Genomic DNA, 27,353 nt, shown 5'->3' on the forward strand with positions numbered 1-27,353 from the left:
GCCCTTTAATATTGTTAAAAAGGCGGCATTTTAAAAAATGTTGCAAACATTTCACAGCCAGTATGAATTAACTGGATGAACATACATGTTACAAATGGAATTCCACAACTTTACAATGGCATGAAAAATGACATACTGAAGGCGATCAAAAACATTCACCATTGACCATAGACTATGTAACTGTGTTACATCATGTTTAGAGACCATATGTTCCAGGTAACCACATTGCTAAAACCCCAAGAGAAATCCTGATCTGTTTTATTAGACTGGACACTGGATATAGCATAAACTGGTCTGAATATCAAGCTAAATGTTCTTTAGAAATTCAAGTATGTCGATCTTTGAAAGGGTGTTCTTGCATTGTTATGGCATTATTGTTATTTTAGTTGAAAATGGGCTCAAAATGACAACAATAATCACAGCGAAATATTATCGTCTATTGAAATAATATTGTAGACAATTAATCGCATGGCAAAATTTGTTATCATGACAGGCCTACATACAAGGCCACAGATGACAACTCTTGCTCAAATGCCAAAGAATAAAAATGTGGGTGCATTCCTGTCCTGATAAAAGTGAACAGGTTAAACCTGGACTCATCAGACCACATGATCTTCTTCCATTCTCCAGAGTCCAATCTTTATGCTCCTTCGCAAATTAAAGCCTTTTTCTCAGGTTAGCCTCAGTGATTAGTGGTTTTGAAATGGTTACGCAGCTGTTCATGCCAAAACCCTGAATCTCCCTTTACACTGTGCATGAGAAAATGTTCCTACTTTAACTATTAAAAATGTCTGGTGTTTTTCTTTTGCATGATTTCACAAGTTGTTTAAAAGGGCTCTATTATGCTATTTCTAGTTTTCTGAGCTTTCTATAGTGTGATGTTGAATACTCATCAGACTTATGAGCGGCGCTGTTTTTGTTAATCGCCAAATGCATGTTTGACTTTTCCAGCACGCGCTGCGTTTGGTTTCCATGGCGGCAGAAACAATTGGTTTTAGAGAGTTTTTTCCACTTCCAAATTTAGGTGACATCCCGGGGGAGGGACTCAGTGATTGGTCATCTTCTCTAGGACGTTCACGAGAAGAAAGCCACACCCACCTTCACTGCTCAGTATAACTATCCGTAGAAGTTGACCAATCAGGACAAAGGGCGGAGCTTTCTCTGTTCACTTGTTTCTGGCAGAGGCTGATCTGAGAGGCTCAAATACAAAATAAATGAGATTGTTTATGAACAATGCTTGATTATATCTTACATATTATAATAAATTAGACTGAAATGTGCATAATGGAGCCACTTTAAGTGATTGCCACCCAATTTTAGTAGTTTCTGCATTCTACTTAGATATTTTATCTGCTTGACTTGACCCTTCTTAAACAGACTAAGATATTTCCCATGACCATGGGAAGCGTCTTTCAGTAATTATCCAACTGCCTCCTACCTATTTGCTTAGTTAAATCCAGAAGGTGATTTTTTTTTCTTTTTTGACAAGGCTGTGTGTTTACACTTAACATTATACTTTGATCCCCAAGTGTTTCAGGCCTTTTTAGAGAAAGAAAACATGCAAAAATGAAAAGTTCAGTTGCATCATTTTGGTCAGCTTTCTGACTATGATTAAACATTTCAACAGATTTTTTCAGTAATACCAAATGAGGGCTGAGAGACACATCTTCTGTCTATCAGACATATATTGCAGACTATTGTAGTAACTTTACCTGGAATCTGAATGTTTAAAAGTTTATAAACTAGAATATAGAATATATATTTCCTTAGCAAAGAAAATGTGGCCCAAATGTGGGTCATCTGGGATATAAGTGCCAAAAGGTGACCCAGATCAAAGCTGGGTAATGATGACTATTAAAGTTCTAAATTTACAGACTACAAACTTCAACAGATCGTTTTAAGTAGCTTATGGTCCAGAGGAGGTTAGCCTATTCTAGGATCTCAGATTCATTTCATCAGAAATGATGGACGACCAACCTTTCAGAAATGAAAAGTTGGTCAAAACCAGTTCAGGTTCTGATTCCATTCTTAAGTCTCTGAAATTCAGGGTATTCTAGTGGACCAGACCACATTCACACCAGTTTAACCTAAATCAAAGAGAAAGAACTTGACTTTGCGGGATTAATAGCAGCCTCCTGGAAATTTGGTCCAGTTGATGGTTAAGATGTCAGGCTCCATTTAAACCAAAGGTTTCCTAAACTAGCATTGTCAGACAAATGAGAGCATTTCATAAGATGGTAGCATGTCAACACGAGCAGTGTGACAGGGTTCTGTGTGCTGTACAATGATGTGGCGAAGTCGGGGCTCCTTTTCTGAGGTAGTTTTTTTATTGTGCTCGCCAATCTCCACAGTGCAGCAATATTCAGTGACCAGTCAGCTATTTACACTATTTACAGGTTTGTATTTACAGGTTGGCCGCTCTGCAAACCATCAATTACTCTTGCCTTTAGTACTCCCACAACTCTTCTCCAATTAACTCTCACCCTCCACCCCATTCTGCTCTAAATGAGGGTCTTAAAAACCCAAATCCCCGCCCCTCACTAGGAACTTCCCCAATTACTACAGATAACCGGGATTCCTCAAGTCCCCCCAACAATATATAGACAACATAGACAAGCAACAGAGACAAGAGTTCATGAACATAACCCCATACACATTCCAACAGTTGAACATGTGGAAAAAAAAAACGTAATACTTGGCACGGTGCAGCGACCAGTTAGTCACGAGATGGTGACGTCACGGCCGCATTGCGACATACGGCGGCCATATAACCAAGGTATACCCCTTAACCCAGCTTTCAATAACCCCCCCAGAGGATGTAGATGACACTCCGATTGGTTTTCCCACCCATAACCTGCTCCCAGTATTGGCAGCGTAACCATTAGGTGTGCACACCTACTAGTCACCTGACAGGTGGCATGACCGGACTAAAGTGGCTACTTGGGACTGCGGGAGATTTGCTGGGGACCTCACAACCCGGGACACAGTCAGGTAGGTGGGTGTGGGTGTGGGAGTCTGTGAAAAAGCAGCTTTGTCACAACCAGTAAATCTAGCCAAGAAAAATTTAACTTGGTTGATAAGCAACGTAACAAGGCAGCGGTAGTCAGGTTTTCTACAAAATAAAGGTTCAGGAACTGGAAAAACCACAGAGGGTTAACAGACTAAAGGACTGCATCTAACGCTTCTCTAAGGACACATTCACAGGAGGATTTTTGATCTGAACCTGAGTCCAATTGCTTGAAAAGTCCGCTTTGTTTGGAAATGTGAATGCACTAAAGGAATTCGGACTCAGATCAAAGATACAGACTCGGTCCGCCTACAAATACAGATCTCAGTCCGTTTCAAGCCGACCAAATACAGAAAGAGGACTATAAAACAAAGTGTACTGTGGGTTCAGCACACAACCTTAACTTACTTGTGTGGGATAATAGACAACTCAGCACGGGAGAAATAATGCACGGGCAAAGTGTTTTAGAATTTGGTCAAAGTTCTGATAGAAATCTGATTAACCAACTCCACTACGATCTGATGCAGCTTCTTTTCATTTTCGCCTCTGGCGGGGAGGGAAACGTGTTTTTAAAAGGTCCGATTTGTTTGAGAACTGCAGTGTGAACACAATCTCAATCCTGATGTGAACGCACCCCTAAGACCTTGCTTTTCACACAACTATTTTCCATGTTGGGCCTTTATTTATTTGTGAAAGGAAAATGGCAGTGTATTTCAGTGTATTTGTCAGCAGATATACTAACCTTAAGACCTAGTAAGGACTAAACTATCTTCAGTTCTTTTCTCTTTTGAATTGCATCCCGATGCATCTTAAAACAAAAGGATGACATTTTCCTTTTAGCATGACAATAAATACCAAAGACAAAGATGTAAGTAATATGACCAGACAGGCCCCCATCCAGCAAGCGCTGTCAGTTTTGATGAATTTCAAATTCATACTTTAATTCATTGATATGAATTCAAATCAAAAGGTTTTTCCTTGGAATAAACTGGAACAGCTATGTCTATAAAATGTACTGCACACCGATAATCAGACAAATATTCATTAACTTACAATGAAGTCACGTCCAGTTTTCTCTCCTTAGCTCAGATAAACAAATGCTAACCAGTCTGCTAATGCGACTGTAATGAAGTGTTAAATAAATAAAACAGACAGACACTCATTCCAACGCATGCAGCTACATAAAGTATAGCTCGGGTTACTGTAGCCTGCCCTCTCCTCTTCTGTCTCCATCTGTGTGAAAGTGCTTAAAGTGATAATGAGATGTTTTTAATAATTAATTTGCATATAAAAGCGGAGCCGTCCATGTGGGTGGCAGAAACAGATCCTGGATCACAGTCTGGCTGCTGGCAACGCTTCAGAGAAAGCCACAGAAAACACAGACAAAAATGCAAACTGAGAAACAGAAACAACAGGAGAATGATGGAAACTCAAAGAGAGACTATGAAATGAAAGAACGTAGCACCAGAAAGAGAGCGATACCACTGTGAACGAGATTGTTTGCATTAACGTCACATTATTTGCCGTTTCTGTTTCAAGCGTGAGCTGGTTTCCTGCAACGCGATCTTGTTCAGGTTATGTATACCTCTCTTTTATGACATGAGTGGAGAGGCTTCCAGTATGCAGGGAAATTATGTTGTTATTAATGTTTTTAGAAAAAAATCAGTCTGAAAGAGAGTCTTTTGCAGTTATATCAGCTGCGGTAGATCATTTCATTTCATTAGATAGCAGGTACACACCAGGTCAATAAGTCTGAGATGTATTTGGGGGCAAGGCCATCCAAGATATTTAAGGTGAGGAATAGGATTTCAAAATCAATATGAAATGTACTGGGCAGCCAGTACATGGTAAACACAGCAGCGATGTCCCAGTAATGAGTCGAGCTGCAGCGTTTTGAATCAGCTGGAGGTGACAGGGGAGTGCTGATAACTGAGTACGGTGAATTAACTTTGTCTGGAGAAAATCAGACTGAAGTCTGCAGAACATCTGCATTTACTTCTATTGTGTTTAGCTGGAAAAAGAAAGACTGAACAAAATGTTTCAATAGAGGATCGTAACTAAGACTGAACAAACAAAAATTTCCTAGATTCCTTCCAGGGCGATCTTTTCTGAAAGTTTGCTAAGAAACAATCTAATGGAACCAAGCAGCATCACTTCTGACTTAAGACTGAATTTAAATCATATATAAAATAATTAGTCCATTAATATCCTTCAATTTTGACCTAAAACTGTTTTTTATTGATAAAAGATTTGCTCTGGACTATTCTTCTGGACTACTTTTACTGAAGCCTTGCTAATGTAATATGTTCTACTGCTACTATCTGCATCTGTGACTGGAGAACACTATCCTTGAAAGGAATTTAATTTGCCACTGGTCTGACAGGTTTTTACCATATGACCAGTTATGACTGTCACCTGAATTTATTTTATTTATTTATTTCGCACATGGCTTTGCACAACTATTGCACAACTAAGACAAAACTATTCAATTCAAAAGCACATTTTAATGCACCACCATGATAGAAAAGGAACAGGCATAAGAAAAACATATAATACCTGCTCCTTTTCTAATCAAAAACACACATATGAATGGTTTGTCAGCTACTTATTTGACAATCAACACTAATACTAATGATAATAATCACACTCATTTCCAATCCATTTAATATCCATCATTCAACTGATTCATACACCCTAAATATTCTGCTTTTATACATCCTTTTAAACTGAAATATATCTGCACACATCCTCCACTGTAACGGATTCCATATTTTGACACCACTTACTGAAATGCACATGATTTAAAGTAGTCCTTGCAAATTAGTGTTAAAAGTAAAATTTTCTTTTATTTTCCTGACCTGAACTAAAAACAAACAACTTCTGTAAACTTTCCAGTAATACTTTACCTACGATACTATCATTCATATCAAGAATATTATCTATCTCACGGTGCAAAGCATGTGTAGGTACTTGGGAGACCGAGTAGAAATAAATGTATTTGTTATGTCTCACCCAATCATCGTCTGGTACCAATGACATAAATTCTTAGAAACTAAATGTGAAAATCTCAAGGCTACTGAGATTTGTGGGTTTTATTAGCAGATTCAGATGGGTGTCATTAGCGTTAAAAAGGTTCATCTACATTACCATAATGCAGATTAGCTTTTGATCTCATGGTAGTACACATATTGTGCAGGGGCATAGCAATGGTGAAGTTGTTAGCTTCCTTTACAAATCAGTTCCCCAAAATGGCAGCAACAGGTAACCTGTCTCTAAGCAGCCACTGAAAACTGAACCGTGCAAGCTGTCGTAATACTGCACTGATGTGACATTTCACAAACCATCACAGTAGCTGCATTTCCATTACATTTTTTTGTAAAATAAAAGCAATATTTTTACATTTTGACAAACAACACTTGTGATTTACAGGTGTTTCCATTGAACAGTTCTTAGTGCATAAACATTTGTTTAAATCTGTTTATATTTTAGGTTCCATTTATTAGAAAAGGAGAAAACTTTTTTTTTTATAAAACATCAAGCCCTACAGGAACTTGTGTTTACACAGGCATTGTAGTGAACTTTGACACTGCCCCAGCACTCAGCATAGAAGTAAACACATTTTTACCAAAACATGCAGGAAAACACTTCTCAAAACAGATTTTTGCAAAACAAGGCGATCTTTACTTACTAAGGAAGACAAGCATTGCCAGAAAACTGTTTGGCAGTTCTTGGCAACAGTTAAAACATTGCTTTGGCTCCTGTTAGCACTGAAATGGATTTTTCTGCCTTCAAGCATCCTCTTATGCTTCAAAAACATCATTACTTACTTAGATTAAAGTGTGGAAGAGGTCAGCAACACCAAAAAGTTTTCATTTTATGGGTCCAACGTGTGAAAAACAAAGATAGTAAAGATCAACAGGGGCAGCTGAAAGAAAAAGTCAGCACTGAAACTCAGTCAAAAGTCCTGTGCCAGACACTAAATTTCAACTGTTAACACACACACACACACTTTGAAATGAATTATCTAAAGCCTTTCACCATCCATTTCCAGTTTCTCAGCAAAAAGCATGTGATGGATAATCACTTGTATGTGATCCAAAATCTGCAGGTTCTTTGGTTGCTTGTAGGTTTTGAACAAAAAAGGCAACATGAAAGCTAAAAGGGACAGAAAAGCTGTCGTTCTGCATCACAACAATTTATGTTTTAGGCACATTCTGGCCTCAATAAGCCAACAAGCTACCACTGACACAAGTCACATGAAACGGCCTCCAACCAGCTTTAACAATAACATGAACTGACAAAATGTAAAGTACAAGAAGTGTTGTTGATACTCACTGAAACTGCAGCCAGGGCCTCCTTGTCATAATACTTCTTCCTTTCATACTTATCCCGGATGAAGACCTCCACTGCTCTGAAGGTCAAGTTAAGGACTCAACTCAGTATGGTATAAACATTAATGTACTCTAGTTCTCAACTAAAAGAAAATAAAAACTTACAACAGCAACAGTCTTGATTGCAGAACTGACCAGAAACAAGTTTTTGACCATATGAAATACTATATTTTGTTATCTTGATCCACTTTTTCTTTTCTTTCTTTGTCGTAATCAGTATAAAACTAGTCTACAAGAGACATCCAACTATCGTGTCCTCCAGCTTATTCAGTTTCATCCACAGACTATATGTAAAAGAAGGAGGGAGCCTCTGTGATGTCACCCGTAGGCTTCTGAAGAGCTGAATTGGACCTCAGTGGGTGGTTCTGACTGTTGCCATTTAGGCAGCGTCACATGTCATGGGGGTGGATGACTGACACCCATCAAACTCCGAGCTGCCTGTAGCTTAGAGCTAACCAAGCTAACCCAGTGCTAACAGAAACAAAGCTAATAGAGGGAGGTGGGCTAAAGTTAAGGCAGATATTGGAAACCTGTCAATCAATGGTACTCCAAAGCATGTTTGCAGCTATAGTGGCAAAGTAAATTTCTCATGTCGCTACCCATTTAGCTCATCATTTGCAATACAGTTGTGCCATCTGCATAGCAGTGGTTGGAGAAACTATGAGAACTGCACTGAGCGAGGTGGTGTACAGTGAAAAGAGATGGGGGCCAAGCGCCGAGCCCTGAAGCACCTTGTTTTCAACCCATGCAATCTGATTACTCCCCCTCACCAGGATACTCTGAAGGATCTTCCTGTAAGGTAGGATGGGGACAACGAGAGCAAAGATCCGGAGATGCCAAGTTCTGAGAGAATGGAGAAGATAATCTGGTGGTTGACCATATCTAAGACAGCTGACAGGTCCAGCAGTAGTAAGAATTAAGAATTGCCCAGTGGATCCAGCAAGCCATTAAGAATTGGTAAGTGACAGGAGAGCAGACTTTTACTGGAGTTATTGGAGACTTTTTTGGTGCTTTGGCAGCTGACTTGAAGGCACGTATTGTTCTGCAGTTACATACTCAACGAGAACTGAGTTCTTGTTCTCGACGCTGCAAGAACAAGAAAATAATTATTTTTTGTCAGGTCCATTTATCCTCCACGAGAAGCACGTCTGCAGCAGGGAGGGCTCACTGCGCGTGGCGATGTCTGCTTTAATGTGCAAGAAACCCAGTTATTACCTCTGCCAAGAAGATTATGTTTTTATCGGCGTTTATTTGTTTGTTTGTTTGTGTTCACAATAAACCAAAAAGTTATGGACGGATTTTCATGAAATTTTCAGGAGTTGTTGGAAATGTAAAGAAGAACTGATTTAATTTTGGTGCTGATCCATATCACCGTTTGGATTCAAGGATTTTTAAATGATTCTTTAACATTGTGCTTGGCAAATGTGCCCGCTCTCCGAGTGCTTTTCTAGTTTCATATTAAACAAGCAACTTCGTCCACGGCAAGGTGGGTTGTGCACGCGGCTGGGTCCGAGTGTTTTAATGCCACTTATTGGAAAATTGTTCATACCTTCTCACCACCTTGATCAGCTGTTTCATCAAAACAATCCGTTTTACCTGCAACAGCAAAAACGCGGAAGCGACAACTTCCCATTTCATTCTTTTTCATGATTACAACGCCCACCTCAGATGTCTGACTAATCACATGATACTTCTTGGAGCCCCGCAAGAAAAAAGTTCTGCCAGCCTGATGTGTCGATAACTGTCTTCAAACTCCTTCACGAGAACAAAATTATGTCATTTTCTTCTCAGTGCCTCAAGAACAAGAAAATAGTTCTTGCTTCTCATGGAGGATGTAACAAGATGTCACGATCGAGCAGCAGGAGACCCTCCCCGTCCTGAACTACTCACAGACACAAGCCAGTCTTGTAGAATGTAGAATAAGTAGTGATGTAGAATAATTGCAACAGGTTGTGGAAGTTCACTACAACATAGTTTATATTTATCTATTCAGTTTACTTCAGTATTTGCACTTTGTTGGTCAAGATAAAGCTTCATGTTATTTGTTTTCTAAAAAGTGTGGAATCCTAAAGACATTGTTTAAAAGCCACGGTTTAACGTTAATAAATTCATGTTGTTAAAGATAATGGATAATTGTGTTAAATAATCAAGATCTCAATTTCATTCAAAATAATCGTGATTATAATTTTTACCATAATAGAGCAGACCTACAAATGGATGAAACAGGTTGTTTTCATGGAGGAACTGTGAGACCTTACTGAAAACAGCACACTCTAGTAGTTTTGGCATGAATGGCAGTAGTGAGACTGGCCAGTCGTTCTCAGTCTGTGCTGGGTTGAGTGTGGGTTTCTTCAGCAGTGGGGTAACCCGAGCTTGCTTCAAGACAGAGGGAAAGACACTGGATTGAAGAGAGGAGTTGATAATAAGGGTTACTGCAGATTGTAATACTCTGCAGGATGCCAGTGGGAACAGGCTCAAGAGGACAAGGTCATGGCTTTGAGTTGACTGAAAGTTTAAAGACTTCATCCTCATTTAGAGGATGGAAAGAGCAAAGTGAGGCACCACTTGCTAGTTGGGGAAGGTTGCGTTAGTCAGGCTGAGAGAATCGGTTACTGATAGTAGCAACCCTTTCAGAGAAGTTGGAAGCAAACATTTCTGCATTCAACAGAGTGTGTGACGGAACAGGTGGTAAAGATAGAAGAGAGTTAAACGCCATGAACAGTTGTCGTGTGTTGGGAGCATTGTGGTAGCCTTTAGGAATAGATGTGGAAAAAAAAAGCCAGTTTTTGCACAGACAAGTCATTAGTGCATTTCCATTACTTTTTTTTGCAAAGTAAAAGCGATATTTCTATGTTTCAACAACCAACAATTGCAGTTTGCAAGTTTTTCCATGGAACAGTGTTTAGTGTCTGATGCTTTAAGTTTCACCACATTGCGGTCAGTCTATCATTATGTCCTAGGACAACACCTTCCAGTGTTTACAACACCAGTAAGCGAATGTCTAGGAATAAACAGCATAAATAAATAATGGATTTACTATAAAGCATGTTGAGACCCTTGAAAAACATCACATAAGTATTTTGTTATAAGAAAAGTGATTTGAGTGATTTAAGTGACAATGGTACCAGATGACTATGTCTGAATATTTCAAAAACTGCTGATCTAATCAGATTTGTAGGGGATATTTTTAGCAAAAATTGCAAAGTTTTAGACCCCATTTCAGGTCTATATTCAGATGGTAGGGTCAGAATTAGGAGGAAACAACTTAAAAGCAGGGATTCATCCTGCTTTGCATCAGGATATATTATGTCTGATGTATTTTAATGTATTTTTTGTTCTATAAACCACAGGGTGAGTCTGTTCTGTGACGAATGCTCTATAAATAAAATTCATTTACTTACTAACAGTCTGAGTATTGTTGGTGACCATGTCCATCCCTTTATGAACAGTGTAGCATTTTCTAATGGAAACTTCTAGCAGGATGATGCACGATGTCACAAAGCTCACATCATCTTCGCCTGCTTTCTTCAACATGACGATGAGTTCACTGTCCTCCAATGGTCTCCACAGTCACCAGATCTCAGTCCAACAGAGCAGTTTTGGGATTTGGTGGAACGGGAGATTCTCATTATTGATGTGCAACAACTGCGTGATGCTTCATGTCAACATGGAGCAAAAACTCTGAGGAATGTTTCCAAAAATTATGGCAGTCCTTATGGAAAAAGTCCAACCCATAAGGTGTATCTTATATAGTCTCCAGTTAATGTAGTCTCAGCTAAATAGAACAGAACTGCAAAAAATGTCTGGTGCTTCTCTTCACATTTATGAACCTTCATGAAAGACAGCAGTACAGTGACAATCCATCAAAGAGTGATGGATTGAATCATTCCTGACAGTCAATCCTTGTAAAATAGTTATAATCCACCCACTGTTTTCATTTAGATACCACCCATTGTCAGAGAACCATAACGGATGTGGGCATGCACACACTCTCATCCCTGACTCCTGCAAATAACATCACCATCACAACAAGCCTCAACATCAGCGCTAATCCCAGCAGTCTTATCTCCTCATTTCAGCAGCGATGCCTCTGTCGGATCGGGTAATAGACCTCAAAAGATTGAAGCGGAGCTGCAAGACAGAATGGAAGAGGCCCCTGCTGGAGCTGCATCTCAAACACGGAGCTTATTTATTACAGTTGACTAGAAACAGTAGAGCATACAGGGAGCAACCCAACATGGTGCCAAGGACTACAGAGGATAAATGTGGGCCAAATGACACAAGACCACAAGGAAGTGTTGAATGAAGACAAATGCCACACTGATGAAAGAACGGTAAATTCACCAAACGGGCCAACAGAGTGATATTTGGGATCATGGCTGACCTTTGACATGAGTCATACCGGGTTCAGACAGAGCCGTCTAGCTTCGATGAAAAAATGTAATCTCCTTCACACTGTATAATTCAGCAGCATCATGTCAAGTATCAACAAAAGAACATGTGTTATGGCTGCAGAGTTGTTACACCAGCAGGAAGAGAGAAAGTTTTCCCAATTATTCAACCATGAAGCTACTCAGTCAGCAGGTCCAGTAGAATCCAGATCATCTTTTATCGTTTAGGTTTAGAGCCCCTTGTCTTTCCGCAGTGTGGTCAATTCCTCAACCCAGAAGAGGAAGTCTACTTGCAAACATGGAAGTTTATCCCCAAAGGGAAGACAGTCAGTCGTTTCCCCAGGATGCCATGAACACTTGACTTTCCTCCAGGCTTTTTACCACAAAGACGATGAAGACACAAACTTGTGGCCTTATGCAGAAGAGCAGAAAATGATCGGATTAATCTTGACAGTACTTCTTCCTCCTCAGTCATGGCCTTACAACATATTCAGAACTTTGTTTTGCAGTCTCACTGAAAAATGTCCCTGGACGAAATGTCTTGAAGGCAGCGCACAATGACCTGAGATAAATACACTGCATGAGCTTTCCCATCACATCTGGCACGAGCCTCCACCATCCAAGCCTGGCTTTTGGACTTGTTGCTGGTAGTAGCCATGGATGTCATGTGTTTTTCACACAGCATAGATTAACTTTTTTAATTTTAACTATTTACAATACTGATTAATGAAAACACAACACAGTTTTCCACTGTGTGATGGTCCACTTCAGACACATCTACTACGGAGAGAGAATTTTTTAGAAGCTTCAAGGTTGGACAAGTCCAGCATGTCCAGTTGGACATTTTGGTCAACTGCTGCTCAGTGAATATTTTCTTCTTCTTCAGCTCATGCTATTCTGCATACACTGGTTGAAATCAAAGCTTATTGGACTTCCTGTTGCCTTTCTATCATCTCCAACCAGTCTGTCCATTCTCCTCTAACATCAGCAAGACGTTCTGGTCCAGACAACGGCTGCACACTGGATATTTTCTCTTTTTCAGACCATTCTCTGTAACATCTAGAGATGCTTGTGTGTGAAAATCCCAGTAGATCAGCAGTTTCTGAAATACTCAGACTAACAACCATTCTTAATTTAAAGTCACTGTAATCCCATTTCCTCCTCTTTCAGATGCTCAGTTCAAACTTCAGAAAAATCTCTGAGTTGCTACCATATGATTGGCTCATTAGATATTTATGTTTAACAATTGATAAGCAATTGTGTAATGAGTATGACAGTATTACAGCTGATGGATCAATGTGGATTAATGTGTGTAATCAATAGTTTATATTGATTTAAATGAGAAGAAGGGGCAGCAACAGCTAAAAAAGCACTATTTCTATACTGTATATACTCCTTCGGTTTTATTTGTTTGGCTGCAGCTTTATTTATTTATGTTATTTTTCCACGATTTGTGCTACCATGAGTACACACACAATCAGCACAGACACACACTTCATCCTGATGAACTTACACAGGCTCCAAGTTTCTTCCAGGTTAACAGCAGTCATATTACTTAACGAGCAACCTCTGGATTTGTACATAGACAGCAAACGTGTGTGCATATTTATGAGTCTTAAAGCATTAATGAACACACACACACACACACTGTTGTTGGAGTTGCATCTTAACTAAATATGGCAGGTATATCAAACTCTATTTTGTCATTTATATACATAAGCACAGCAGATATGAGTCCCAAAACGATGTGTGTGAGCCGAAGCAAGCAAGTACACATAGAAACACACATTAAGGCGGCAGCTCTTCTAATCCCGGCTCTGTTATCTGCTGCGTTCAGCCAGCGGCGCTGCTGTCACAACGACTAATGGACTTCAAAAGAGTGAAGAATGATGACCACCCGCACAAATGGGCCTGCCAGATACAAGATAGGATATTAGAGCAGCATTTCAAACGCTGAGATTATTTATTTCGGTCTGCTGGTGGAAATGGGAACATATGCCGCTGTGTTTACCGCACAGCTGTCTTCTCTTGTATGGTGTAAAAGGGCAAACTGGAAGGCGCCGGTTTACCGTCGTGTACAGACACTGCTGGAGGTGTCTGAGTAAATGTGTGGAATGATGCTAACGTGGCGAGGATGTTATCCAGTGCTGGAAATGATTGTGAGTGTGTCGATTAAATGGAGCTTTGAAAATGGAAATGACACCGTGATTTCCCCAAGGTGAGCCCAGAAAAACAGTCACTGGGGGATAAACTGGCTTAACCTGCTCTGTATGTTAGAATCCATTTCTCAGTCATGACCAGTACAAACATAAATGGCGTTTGCAGCATCTACAACTGTCTTGAACTCATTTCAGTCCTGCAGTAAAGTAAACTGCTTGCATATGTACATAAAAACAGCTTCAAAGACACACTACAGAACTGTTGCCATTTTTCCTGTCAAGCGCCCCTCATCGACGGCTAGCTATCCTACCTGACCTGTTGGGTCTCTCTAGCCAGCAAAAGCTAATCTTACCGTGACTCTTGTTTCGTCCCTTTCTCTCTTTTAATCTTCTTGCGTTTCTTTGCTGAATCAGACACATTGTGTGTTTAAAACAGCCAGTTCTTTATTATACCGCGAAGAGAAACTCTAGTGCAACATCATGTAGCGTCCCAGGTGTAGCGGCGTCTCTACAAATGCTCATGATAGATGTCACTGTGTCGCTGAACAAGTGCGGGACGCCGAGTTTTAATGTCAGAAAGTTACATAATGCGTCTTTAAAGTAGTTTAATGAATAAAAAACCTTTTTGCTTCTTTCAGCTTTCATAAGTCCTACAGCGGATCAAATTTCCAATTAGAGAGGAACTGTTGTAGGTTAAAGCTTTTGTGACAAGTTTTATGCCGTGGATGTTGAAATGTGGATTTCTGTAAAGCTTTGAACCTGATGAGAGCAGAAACTTTCGACTCTGAAACAGAAAAGTAAAACGATACAGTGAAAGTGAAAAGAGTTCCCTCTGTTGCAGGAATCAGTTTGGTACTTCCTGACTTGAGATTCCGTAATAAACAGGCTGGGGTGTACACCGGTGTTTTACAGCATTTAAGCAGCACATGCATCTCAAACTGTAACAAAAAGACTGCTGCATGGAGGAGACCACTGGGCCAAGATTGTATGATTCTACAAAAAGCTGTAGGTGTCTACATGTGTGTCGCCAGCATGTGTGATGACCAAGCGGCAACCTCCGGCAGTTAAAAGTGAAGCCTATGTGGAAGTCCATAAAACTGCAGTTCCCCCTTCATCCACTAGGGGCTGGCTCCAAAACAGAGCAAATCCTCATAGACTCCCATGTTAAAAAGACCAACTTCACGGCAGAAATAAACATGTTTACAGCCTGGTACATAAATCCATTTTCGGTTTAGTAGGTCAGGTTTACCTTCATGACAACTGTGGGGGGAGTGAATTTTTTTCTAACTCGCCCATTTTAAAGTAATTTAATCTCGAAGTTCGTAAAATTAAGGGGCGTGTCCTTTTGACTGACAGGTACCGATCTCCCATTGTAAGTCAGAAGAACGTAGAACAACCGCATTTTTAGCCGGTTAACAACGTGACTTAGCTTTAGCCCGCTTACCTCCGTTAGCTGGCTAGCTCCCGTTATCTCGGGGTTAGCTTGGTTAGCTCTTAGCATCATCCGTGATGACGCTCACAGCCCCCCCTCTCAGCTCCACCTCTTTGCCCATATTTGTATTTTTCCGGGAGAGACGAAACGCATGACGCTGCCAACATGGCGATGGAAGGAACCGCCCACCGAGCTTCAATTCAGCTCTTCAGAAACCTACGGGTGACGTCACGGAGGCTCCGTCCATCTCTTTATATACAGTCTATGACGCGTTGCAGGCGACACTGCTGGTCCATTACTCGGGAAACAGAGCAGTACTTCCTCGCTTTGTTTTCCATTAAAGACCGAAACGTCTCTGATGATCAGATCTTCATCAATCCATTCATAATTCATTGTGAAATATTTCAGCTGGACTTTAAAATGACTTCATAGAATAAGGAAATGTGTATCTCCTGTAGCTGTAAGTTGTTTTCTGATGATTCTCTGTACAATCTGGGAAACAAGGGTTTCCAGGTCACTGTGTAGTCTCAGATTTGCACATTTGGAACCACAGCTGAGGAAATACCAGACTACACACACTCAACAGCCACTTCGCCAGGTCCACTGTGCTAGCACCAGGGTCAACTCCTTTTACTTTCAGAACTGCCCTCAATCTTGTGGTCATAGAGTCAATAAAATAATGGAAACATTCTTTAGATATTCTGCTCCATGTTGACATGAAGCATCATACAGTTACTGCACATCCATGATGGGAATCTCCCGTTCCACCACATCCCAGCGCTGCTCTGTTGGACTGAGATCTGGTGACTGTGGAGACCGGTGGAGTACAGAGAAGGTCGTGTTGAAGGAAGTTGGAGATGATGTGAGCTTTGTGACATGGTGCTTCATCCTGCTGGAAGTAGTTATGAGAAGATGCTACACTGTGATCATAAAGGGATGGACATGGTCAGGTGGTCTATGGTGGAAAAAACAATGTCACGTTGGTATTTAGGGGCCCAAAGTGAACCAAGAGAATAACCCTCACGCCATTATACCACCAGCAGTCTAAATGTGTGACACAAGGTACAATACATCCTTGCATTCATGTTCTTTCCACAAAATTCTGATCCTACCACCTGAATGAGGAGCTACGATGGAGACTCATCAGACCAGCAACATTTTAACATCTTCTATCGTCCAGTTCTGGTAAGTCTGAATTGTAGCCTTAGTTTCCTTGTTCTTAGCTGACAGGAATGGCACCCCGTGTAGTCTTCTGCTGCTGTGGATCATCTGCTTCAAGGTTTGGTATGTTTTCTGTTCAGAGATGCTATCTATGCAAACATTGGCTAAAAACCAAAGCTGATTGTACTTCCTTTTACATTTCTATCATCTCCAACCAGTCTGCCCATTATCTTATGACTTCTAACATCAACAAGACATTCTTTCCAGACAACTGCTGCTCACTGGATATTTTCTCTTCTTCAGACCATTCTCTGTAAACTCTAAAGATGGTTGTGTGTGAAAATCCCTGTAGATCAGCAGTTTCCTAACACTGAGACCACTAACCATGCCACATTCAGTCACCTTTTTTCCCTCATGCTGATGCTCGGTTTGAACTTCAATAAGTTGTTTTGACCACGTCTACATGGTGTTGAGGTGTGTCCATGTGATTGGTTGATTTAATATTTGTGTGAGCAAGTATTTGAACAGGCGTACCTGATAAAGAGACCCTCAAGCGTCAAGACAGCACCACCTCTAAACAATAGAAAACCCCCAAAAAAAGCAAGCTGGACGGTATGATGGAATAGAAAAGAGACATTGCATCCACGTGAAAGGAAAAAGTAAAGAGAAACCTAAATGAAAGAAACTATACTACTTTATCTGACACATGTAACAAGGTGACACAAGCCTCTGTCTAGCATCCTGAAAGCAACATTAAAAGCTCATATGCAAATATTCAGTGGCATATGGTGCTTTTAGATATGCACATAAGCAACAGACTGGTTGGCAAGGCGACAACGCCACTCCTGCACACCTGCAGTGACACCAGGTGACATAGAGGTTTTTATATCAGTGAAAATGGCAGCTTTTAATGCATGTGTAAAATGAAGACAGCAGGTCTGTGCGCCACTGTGGAGGAGGGGACGCTGAGGTAAATAAATAAACAGAATGAGAAGAAGCAGGACAAGGATACTGGTCTGTCTGAGGTCGTCTGAAGCTCTCTGGTAGGTGGGCTTCGTACAGCTGTTTGGCTCTGGTGTTGCCCATGTCCACCATGCTCTGCAATGAGAGGAGGAAGGAGAGCAAAATGCAGCGTTAGCACAAGGTTGGCCACATACAGCAGGGTCTTTCATGCATTGCATTTATGTTCATCTCATTGAGCCCACTAACTCCTCTCCACGCACGCATGCACACTCGCACGGACTGAAAGACACACCGGCCATATGTGCCAAGCCTAAATTAAGAGGAGGGTGATGAATGGGCCGATGATAGTAGAAGTAAAAGAGACAGAGTCGGAATAATCAGCCATCCAGAATTAATTAGTCACTTAAAAACGGTGATTAATATTCAGAGCGCAACCCGATGGGCGCACACTCAGCTGATGGATAAGCGCACAAAGACACACCTCTCCCATACAACATGTGCAAAGCAAAAAAAAAAAAAACCAAAAAAAAAAAAACCAATTGAATCTATTAATGGCTGGATCGTTACATAAATTACCAGCATGCTCGTGCGATTTTGACAGATACACACACCTGATGCATTGTGGGGAATGTAATCAGAGCGACATGCTAGTTACCCACAAAACACGGCTGTGCACAAACTAATTACAGTGGCGGCTCTTCATATTCCACCCACGTGTGCGCTGCAAAGCGGGAACGTGCGTGTCAACAGGCCAGTGAGTGTCTGAGAACACTGGAATCTGATCCTCTTATTGATTTCTTTATCTTCTATCCATTTACCCCCCGGCAAATACTTGGAAACAATCATCAGGATTTTCATTCAGATGTCGTTTTCTAATGGAAAAACATTGAATTAATTTCCAGATCAAATAGAGACAGGAATTATGGCAACACTGAAGGGAAAGATCATCCTGTGTTTCATCCTGTCTGACTATTTTCTTCATCATTCAGGTCAAACAGTCTCATGGTTCTCAGAGAGCAGCTTTGTGAGATGGAGCAATGACACGGAGCATTTCTTTTTACATTTCCACCATAAACTCTCAACAGGATGGAGAGCCGGACAGCGGAGTCAAAGCCTGCCTGTTAAGACCCCTGTCACCTCGCTACGAGCACCAAACTCTTGGATCACACGAGGCCCTTCAGGTGTTTTATTTCCAGTGTGAGCAGCTCTCCGCAGGATGCTGGTTTTTCAAAGGAGAATGGCAAAGTTTGGCTCCATGGCAGTTAAACTTCACTAACGGTTTACTAACCCAACTACCAGCAACTGCAGAACTACTGTTCACAACTGTTCACAATTATTTATTTGTCTGCTAGTACCAACTTAGACCCATTTTTTTCCTTCAGAACTGCCTTAATTCATCGTGTTATTGATCCAAAAAGACGTTGGAAACATTCCTAAGAGACTTTGTTCCACATGTTTGCAGCAGATTTGTCAGCTGCACATCCGTGATTAGAAACTCCCGTTCCACCATGTCCCGAAGCTGCTCTGTAGGGGTGGGGAATCGAATCTAAAAAAGTTAAAAATCAGGATTTTTTTTTTTTTTTGCTTCACAATTTTAAAATAGATATTTTTATTATTATTTTTTTTTCCAAATAAATAAAAATAATCATTTATATTTTATTGTTTTTATTAATCTTTTAACTTTTACTTGCATTACAGCAGCAGATTGATGGTCTGGCTGCTGTTTTGTTTCTTCCTAACTGAAATTAAGAAAAATGACAAGTAAAAAGCGTTTTGTACATGTCACAATTTAAATCAAATCGGCCCAAATAATTTCCTAGTTCTCTCCAGCTTATAGAAGAATTAAGCTACTTGGGAAATTAACACCTTTTATTGCTTACGTTTAATGATTATGAATCAAAAATCTGTTTGAATCAAGAATCGATTCTGAATCAAATTGTCACCCCAAAAATCAGAATCGAATTGAATCATGAGTTGTTGTTAGATTCACATCCCAAAGCTGCTCTGGTGGGTTCAGAACTGGCAACCATGGAGGGAAAATAGTGATTTAAACCGTGCCACATTGGCACTAATGGGCCCAAAGTGAGCCTAGATAGTCTCCCTAAAACCAGTATATCACCAGCAGCCTGAAGTGTTGCTAAAAGGAAGGATGAATTCATACTTTTATGTTCTTGCCACAAAAGTTTGAGTCTACCATCTGAATGTGGAGCTGCGATGGAGACTTGTCAGACCAGCAACATTTTTACTCATTCTATTGTCCAGTTCTGGTGAGTCTGAATTGTAGCCTCAGTTTCCTGTTTGTAGCTGACAGGAGGGCACCGGTGTGGTCTTCTGCTGCTGTAGACCATCTGAAGGTTGGCTTTGTTTTGTGTTCAGTGATGCTATTGTTCATACATTGGTTGAAACCAAAGCTTGTGAGACTACCTGTTGGCTTTCTATCATCTCCAACCAGTCTGCCCATTCTCCTCTGACCTCTGACACCAACAAGACATTCTGGTCCAGACAAATGCTGTTTACTGGATATTTTCTCTTCTTCACACCATTCTCTTTCAACTCTATAGAGGTTGTGTGTGGAAAATCTCAGCAGATCAGCAGTTTCTGAAATACTCAGACCAATGACCATGCCACATTTAAAGTCACTCAAATCTGCAAGTTTGAACTTCAACAAGTTCTTTTGACCATGTCTACATGTATTGCTGCTATGTGAGTGGCTTAATAGATATTTGTGTTAACCAGACATACCTAATACACTGGCTGGTGAGTGTATGTCAGGTCATGTATTCTTATTGTTTTTGTTTTCACATTTAAAGTTGTGGTAAGTAATCTTGCTCAAAGACTTTTTTTTTTTTTTACTCTGGGTGAAGCGGTTCCTCGTCCTGATAGTAGTCTGTACATTTAGTAATCATGAACAATAAGAAATATAGTTAGACCCTTCAGTTCCCTGTAAATCTGTAAAAACTCTGACCAATCAAAATGTTCATGCCGAATTGAAGTTGTTCATTTCTTATATTTCGTAAGCTTCTTCTCCAGACTCCCCTCCTCCAGCAGCACATACCTGATAGCCACACCCTGCATATAAATAGCGTGTTAGGATGAAAATACAAAGTAGTGAAGAAGAAACTTGGAAGGCAAACATGGCTGAGAAAATGCAGGAAGGATTTCCCCGACCCGGCTCGGTTTATTTACCTCCTCTTGCTGCCAAAAAAAGAGAAAACTTTTGGTGGAAAAAGTTGAGAACTAGAAAAGCACTCGGAGAGCGCAAACCTCCACACCTTTAAAAAATTCCTGGATACAAACAGTGATCCGGATCACCACCAAAGTAAAATCACTTCTTCCTTTTCACATTTCCAACAACTCCTGAAAATTTCATTTAAATCCAACCATAACCTTTTGAGTTATCTTGTACACAAACAGACAAACACTGGTAAAAACATAACCTTCTTGGCGAAGGTAAGAAAAAAGCCTTGGATCATGCAAGGAGATCTGTTTTGTAGGAAGATGCATCATTATGAAAAAAAGACCTCTGAATCAAACATCGAACCTTGCTTGATGAAATGAAAGGAAAAATATTTGATTTGTCTTCGAGGTAAAGTTCAATGATGACTGAAGAAAAATGTCTGAAAGAAATTACATCCTCACCTGTAGAGGTGACGGCTGCCATCTCCTCGGGTCCTTTACGTGACATCAACCTCATACAGTGAGTGAAATGTGTTTTCTTTCAGGATGCCATTCATCAGTCAGTTCCATCATCTTATTTCTTCATTATGACAGCTTCTCTTTAGCGACTTTAACCATGTTTTCTTCTGTTTAGATACCAGTGCCATTTGACATTTCTGGATATGGAAGCGGTTTCCTTCATTTGATTTTTCTGAATTTTCCGCCCCCACAAACTGACATCTTCACAACCTTCCCAGTCAGTTGGTACTTCCTCAAGATTTTAAACAATCATCTTGTTTTTTCTTTGCTCATTAGCTTCCTAACGGGACCCCTTTCCATTGTTTCCTCTAACAGTTTTCTGGTTGGGGGCTTGTTTCCTGTCAGTCAGCTTGATTCAAAAGCTTGTAGAAGTCTCCAATGAATTAAAATGATTAAAGTGAAGACTCATTTGTACGTTCAGAGTCGTGAAGGGGACCAATTATCTGAATATTCATGATCGATTTATTAAAAAATGCTGTTATTTACAAATCTATTTAATAATAAAAGGTATGTTTTTCATATTTTCCTTGGACAGCAGAGATTTTGAGGTCATACCATCCTTTGCAAGGTTGAAAACGTCATTGCTTATTGTATTAAAATTCAATGAGTTTTTCCTTCAATGCTCACACTCTCAGATGTGGTCCTGTTTGCATAAACATACCTGGATCTGTTCTGGTGTCCACTGATCCAGATTGACAGATTTGACCCTGGAGATGTGGACACCCAGGTTACGGTGGATGCCGGCACAGCGGATGCACATGAACACCCCGAGGTTCCATGACGCCCATCGAGGACCTTAAACAGGTGAAACAAGGAGAGTGAGAAAAAATGTTTCCAGTTAAACAGCTTAAAGGGTCCTGCTGTGAGACTGTAGATTATCTTAAATGGTTTGTTTGCACCTAAAAAGGAAAGCGCATCTTCTGAAACCTTCCAGATTCAAAGCCAAGAGCTAACCAACTTGCAAAGGTGCAGAAATTGACATGCAGAACTCACTAATTCACCTGAGCTCGCCCTGACAGCTCAAGTCAAAATTCCAACAGTAAGAAAGGTTGATTTAACAGGAATTCGACCAGAACCCAAGAGGACTTTGTGAAAAACTACATACATCCTTAATGATGAGGCAGCAGGATGAGCCAGGAGCTCTCCATGGAAACAGTGGTTTTTTTTAGTTAGTTGGTTTGGAGCCTTCAGATGGACACCAGCAATCATCTTAGAGAGGCGTGAGTTGCTGCCCTTCAATCTAGGAAAGGTTACAAGACCATCACCAAACAATCTGAAGTCTTTTAATGTGCAGGGGAAATATTATTTATAAGTGGAAAACATTCCAGATTGCTGCCAATCTTCTCAGGAGTGGATCCCCCAGCAGGTTCAGCCAAGGTCAGACCATGAGAAACTAAAAATGAGATACATCTCAGACTCTCAAAACCTCAGTTAGGATGGGAAATGCAGACATCTGTGTTCGTATGATTTTTTTTAAAAAAAGGAACAAGTATGGCTTGTTTAGAGAAAAGCACGACAAAGCCTTGTCTCACTAACATCCACATGGCATCACAGCTTAGATTTGCAAAGCTGCTTAAAAGCAAACCACAAGACTTCTGGAACAATGTTCTCTGGACAAATCCTGACCAAAGTGAAAATGATGCAAGAAAACCAAATGTATAAAAACAGTTCAAACACCTCATACCAACTGTCCAGCACGGAGATGGAAAGTAGATGATCTGGGCTTGTTCTACAGCCACAGGATCTGGACATGTTGCAATGAATGGACCATGACCTGCTCTGTATACTGATACAAACTATTTGAATATTAAGTATTACTTTTTAATGTATTCTATCATTTTTGCATATTTTCCAATGTTCGTGTCAGGAAGCTCTTTGGAGTCGTGTTGGCCATGGCTGCAGGGACACCTTTCCTATTGGTCTTTTGATTAGAGCCCATGTTGGTACCCTGGTCATTCCTGGTGCAGACGCCTCCTGTGATGGCGTTACCTTACCAGGCTCCTCTTTGCTCAGCAACATATTACTCCAGGTGTCCGTGTGATGATTACGATGGGGTGTTGGAAATGGGTGCAGGGTGTGTATGAAGAGGGGGGGTGAAGGGTTATTCTATTAGTGCTTTTTAAAAGCTGTAATGCACTTTGTGCTACATTTTATTGTATGGAAAGTGCTTCATAAATAAAGTTTGATTTGATTAAATGTGGGAGCTGCCCACGCCATAGGCACTAATGCATCCCCATACCATCAGAGCTTTTGAACTGTCCTCTGATAAGAAGCTGGACGCTCCCTCTCCCTTTTAGTCTGGAGGACACAGCATCTGTGATTTGACTCATCAGACCATTTTAAATGAGCTTTGATCCAGAGAAGACGGCGATGTTCCTTGATAGAGTTCACATATGGTTTCATGGTGGAACTGCAATCAGACAAGTTTACTGGTACATTTTTATTGTTCTTGTAACAAACAAATATACTAACTTCCACAAATCGTATTAAATTAAATATCCTGTATATTTTGACAAGTGTCTTTTTTTTTATAACACCCAGAGTATATGTCTAAAAAAAACATGTAAATTTACAGTATGATGGTGTACTTGCAGCCAAGAGTTCACAGACTCGCAGGTTTAAATGAATCCAGTTGTGAAATAGCTGTATAAACATTTAATGATGGGTTTAGGAACTTCCACCAAGTGCAAGGTAATAGCATGTGTGACGGAAATGGGGGGTTAGGGCTGCACGATTCTGGATAAAATGAGAATCACGATTTTTTTGCTTAGAATTGAGATCACGATTCTCTCACGGTTTTTGTCCAATATAAATATTTATTGCACGTATTACTGGCACATCAACTTTGCAACAGCTGACACTGAACATAAAAACAATAAATGTCTCTCTTGACACACACAACCTTTGAACAATTTTAATAGTAACATTTTTTAACAATATTTTTTCAGGTGATCAGAGGTCAGTATGTTTCTTAAAATATAAACAACAGGAGCATTGGAAATGAAGCTAGAAATTTCACACAGCAGTCCTTTGGTTAAATTGGATATTCTGACATTTAACAATGGAGGACAAAAGTGATTGATGCAATGTGGGTCTAAAGGTGTTCAAAATATACTTTTTTAAAGTCATAACCTATTTTTTAAATGGCAAAATAAAATTTAAAAAAATTAAAAACAGCAACAGAAAAGAGTTTATTCATAGTCCTAAACATATTTAGGTTGGTTTTGTGGTAACACATATGAACCCCGACTTCATTTGATAACTAGTGTTTCTGCATTGTACCGACTCTTCACCTCTTTTATGAATTCACCATGGTAATTATGTTTCTACAATTTTACTTATTTCCAAGATTTTCTAAGTTCTGACCACATTCTTCAATACATCTAAAAGGGACATTACAAAATAAATCTACCATAGTTTTGATTATTTTATCTTCGTGACAATTAGCACAAGCAGAGATAACATGCAAACACTTCTATAATAAAAGTACAACCCATCTGGACTGATTCAGCCTCAATCTAAATGCTGAAGACTTAGTGTGTCAGATTTAAGAAGAAAAGTTGTATCTGCTTGCATATTCTCATTGTCATTAGTGATTAATAGCTTTAATTAAACATCACTGTGATTATAAAGCATTTAAAACATGAAAGAATCCTTATAGAGGCTTTGCATCGATGACAACAGCTTTGGGTTTATTCGGCTGGTTTTGAAAAGCTGCCAAGGGTCACAAAACCTTTTAACTCGTAAGCCTAATCCCCAAAAAGCAGACGTTCGAGAAAGAAATTTCCCATTACTCACTGCACACAGGTCTACTAATCTCAACTCATTTTTACACAGAAGTGTGCAAGTTGAGAAAAAGTTAGATTTAGTATTGTTTGCTTGACAGAAGCCTCTGCAGCAATAATCAAGACGGCGTTACATCAAGCCCTAGCAGAGAAGAAAGAAGCAAAATCATGAATACTATCCACAGAAAGAGAAGAAATAAAGGATGTTCAGGCAGACAAAGTCGAGACTTCTGTTCTTGCTAAAGTGTAATAATAAAAAGTGGGTTTAGAGGAGAGATAGAAGTTTGTAATTATCCAACAAAACAATTTGTCGATATAAGTCAGACTGATTTTCTGAGACTAAATCCAGAGTCTTTCGCAACACTGAGAGCCCATGCAGTGATTGAACTGGCACAGCTTAGAAACCAGGATGATATTTACCATTTCGTTGTGCTTGTTGGGAAGTTTTTATGACAATTAACAGTAACTACGTTTCCATTAGAGCTGTGACGATATGCTTACGATACTCACTACTGGGATCCAACCTAAATGTGTTTCAGGCATGCATAGAAACATCCACCACTACAAACAAGTGTAAACTGGTTTTTCCCTGCTGATTAGACTGTAAAAGGTTTAAATCACCCTTCTCAGTAAAATAAGTTGAGATGTTTACATGACACATTTACAACTGGACGTCAGATCGGATCAAGTGACTTGGCCGTCACTCTGGATATAAAAAGCGTTCACACTGTTCTCACTCTTGTAAACAGCCATTTTCAGGCCTTGGCACAGATTTTCTACTGGGTTTAGGTCTGGCATCTGGTTGGGTCATTTAAACTTTAATTTTCTTCTGGCGAAGCAGTTCTTGTATTGAGTCAAATGTCTGTTTTGGGGTTATTGCTGAAGGTTTGTGGCTGGTACTTGGAACTGTTCACATTTCCATCCAACTTGACTGAAGAAACTCCACAGCATAATACTGCCACCACCGTGCTCTACCATGGGTATGTATTCTTTTTGTGATGCAAAGTGTTTTTTGCTTTTGAAATTGTGGACAAGAAGTTCAACTTGGTCTCATCAGGTCATATGATATTCTCCCCACTGGGTTTTAGGAGACTTTATGTATTTTTTTCGGGTTGTAGCAGGGCTTGGATGTTTTTATTTTTCTGAAAAAGGCTGCCATCTTACTACCCCCTAGTCTAGACATGTGGAGAACATGAGAGATTTTTGTCATATGAGGTACATAACCAGAACTTCTTGGAAATTCCTGCATGTGTTTTCATGTTTTTTTGGCTACTTTTAGATATATTTGGCTCGTTTATTTCTATATGAACACCTAGTAAACATAGAGATGGCAGTGACGGTATTCTGCAACTCAGGATGTCAGAGCTCATGTATCTTTGAAACCCAAATCATGCAAACATGCCAGACTCAAAATATTACATAAAAATACCCCTAAAGCATGTGCTTAGTTTAAGAGCTTACCATTGAATTCTGTCATCCAAATGCAACATCATCACCTAAAAAGTAGCACAAAATGACCCAAACACAGCCCAGTCTCTGTGAGGATGAGTAAGAGGTGGCCCAGAAATGACAGTATAATCATATTAATGGGTTAGTGGCTGCAGTCCTTATTCATCACCCACCCTCAGTCCAAAACATGAAGCTTACCATCACTGAAGTGACTTGGAACATACAAAGGGCTAAAATTTATGGATTTAGGATACATAATGGTGGTTCAGCAATGCAGGCTGGATGGATGGAAGAGGGACTGCATGCAGTGGAGTGGGCTTGCTGGTCCTGGATAAGAGCATCAGTGTGTTAATGCAGTGGCACTAATGCGCTAGATGGCCTAAAGGAGCATTAAGGCAGCTGAATGACTGTTAAGCCCAAATCAAGCAGCTCAGCAATTGTAAGCTGGAGTCTATCTGCAGGATATCTATCAGTATCTGTTGGACTCCAGTTTGTTCGGAGATAACCTCAATTTAAAAAGAAAAAGACAAAAACAAACAAATTCAAAAGATCCAGCAAAGTTTTTATGAACAATATAATTGCAGTAATGAATGCATAAATGTCTCAATGACACCATGGTTTTTTTGTAAATCTGTTTTTAATCATTTCATGCTTTAAAAATCTATTTAACTGCAGATAAAGGCAACTAAACACAACTATATCTGAGCAATACAATTTAATTGGGGAATTAAGTCAATTTCTTGAAGCATCAAGGTTGCTTAACCACCGTTAAACGGGAGCATTTTGTCATTATTTTGCAGAAACCACATCACAGGAATTCAAACAAGGATCTTAAAGCACTTCCTTCACAAGAGGAATGAAAGATATAAACAGCACTGGTAGCAAAAAAAATTCCTTCAGTAACAACCATGACCCTTCA

The 27,353-nt window shown here is 39.9% G+C and overlaps 1 protein-coding gene across 1 annotated transcript in view; it reads right to left on the reverse strand.

Moving 5' to 3' along the window:
• LOC306762113 (stromal membrane-associated protein 1-like) overlaps positions 1-27,353 on the reverse strand; it is a gene marked incomplete at both ends in the record, with an annotated part of 151,310 nt that overhangs the window by 110,527 nt on the left and 13,430 nt on the right. Inside the window, 3 exons of the mRNA XM_079248511.1 lie at positions 7,343-7,418; positions 17,554-17,639; positions 21,862-21,995. Of these exons, the coding sequence (XP_079104637.1) occupies positions 7,343-7,418; positions 17,554-17,639; positions 21,862-21,995 (296 nt within the window). The remainder of the gene's footprint in view (positions 1-7,342; positions 7,419-17,553; positions 17,640-21,861; positions 21,996-27,353) is intronic.

Source organism: Telmatherina bonti (assembly GCF_933228915.1).
Source record: "Telmatherina bonti genome assembly, chromosome: 11".
NCBI classification, from domain to species: Eukaryota; Metazoa; Chordata; class Actinopteri; order Atheriniformes; family Telmatherinidae; genus Telmatherina; species Telmatherina bonti.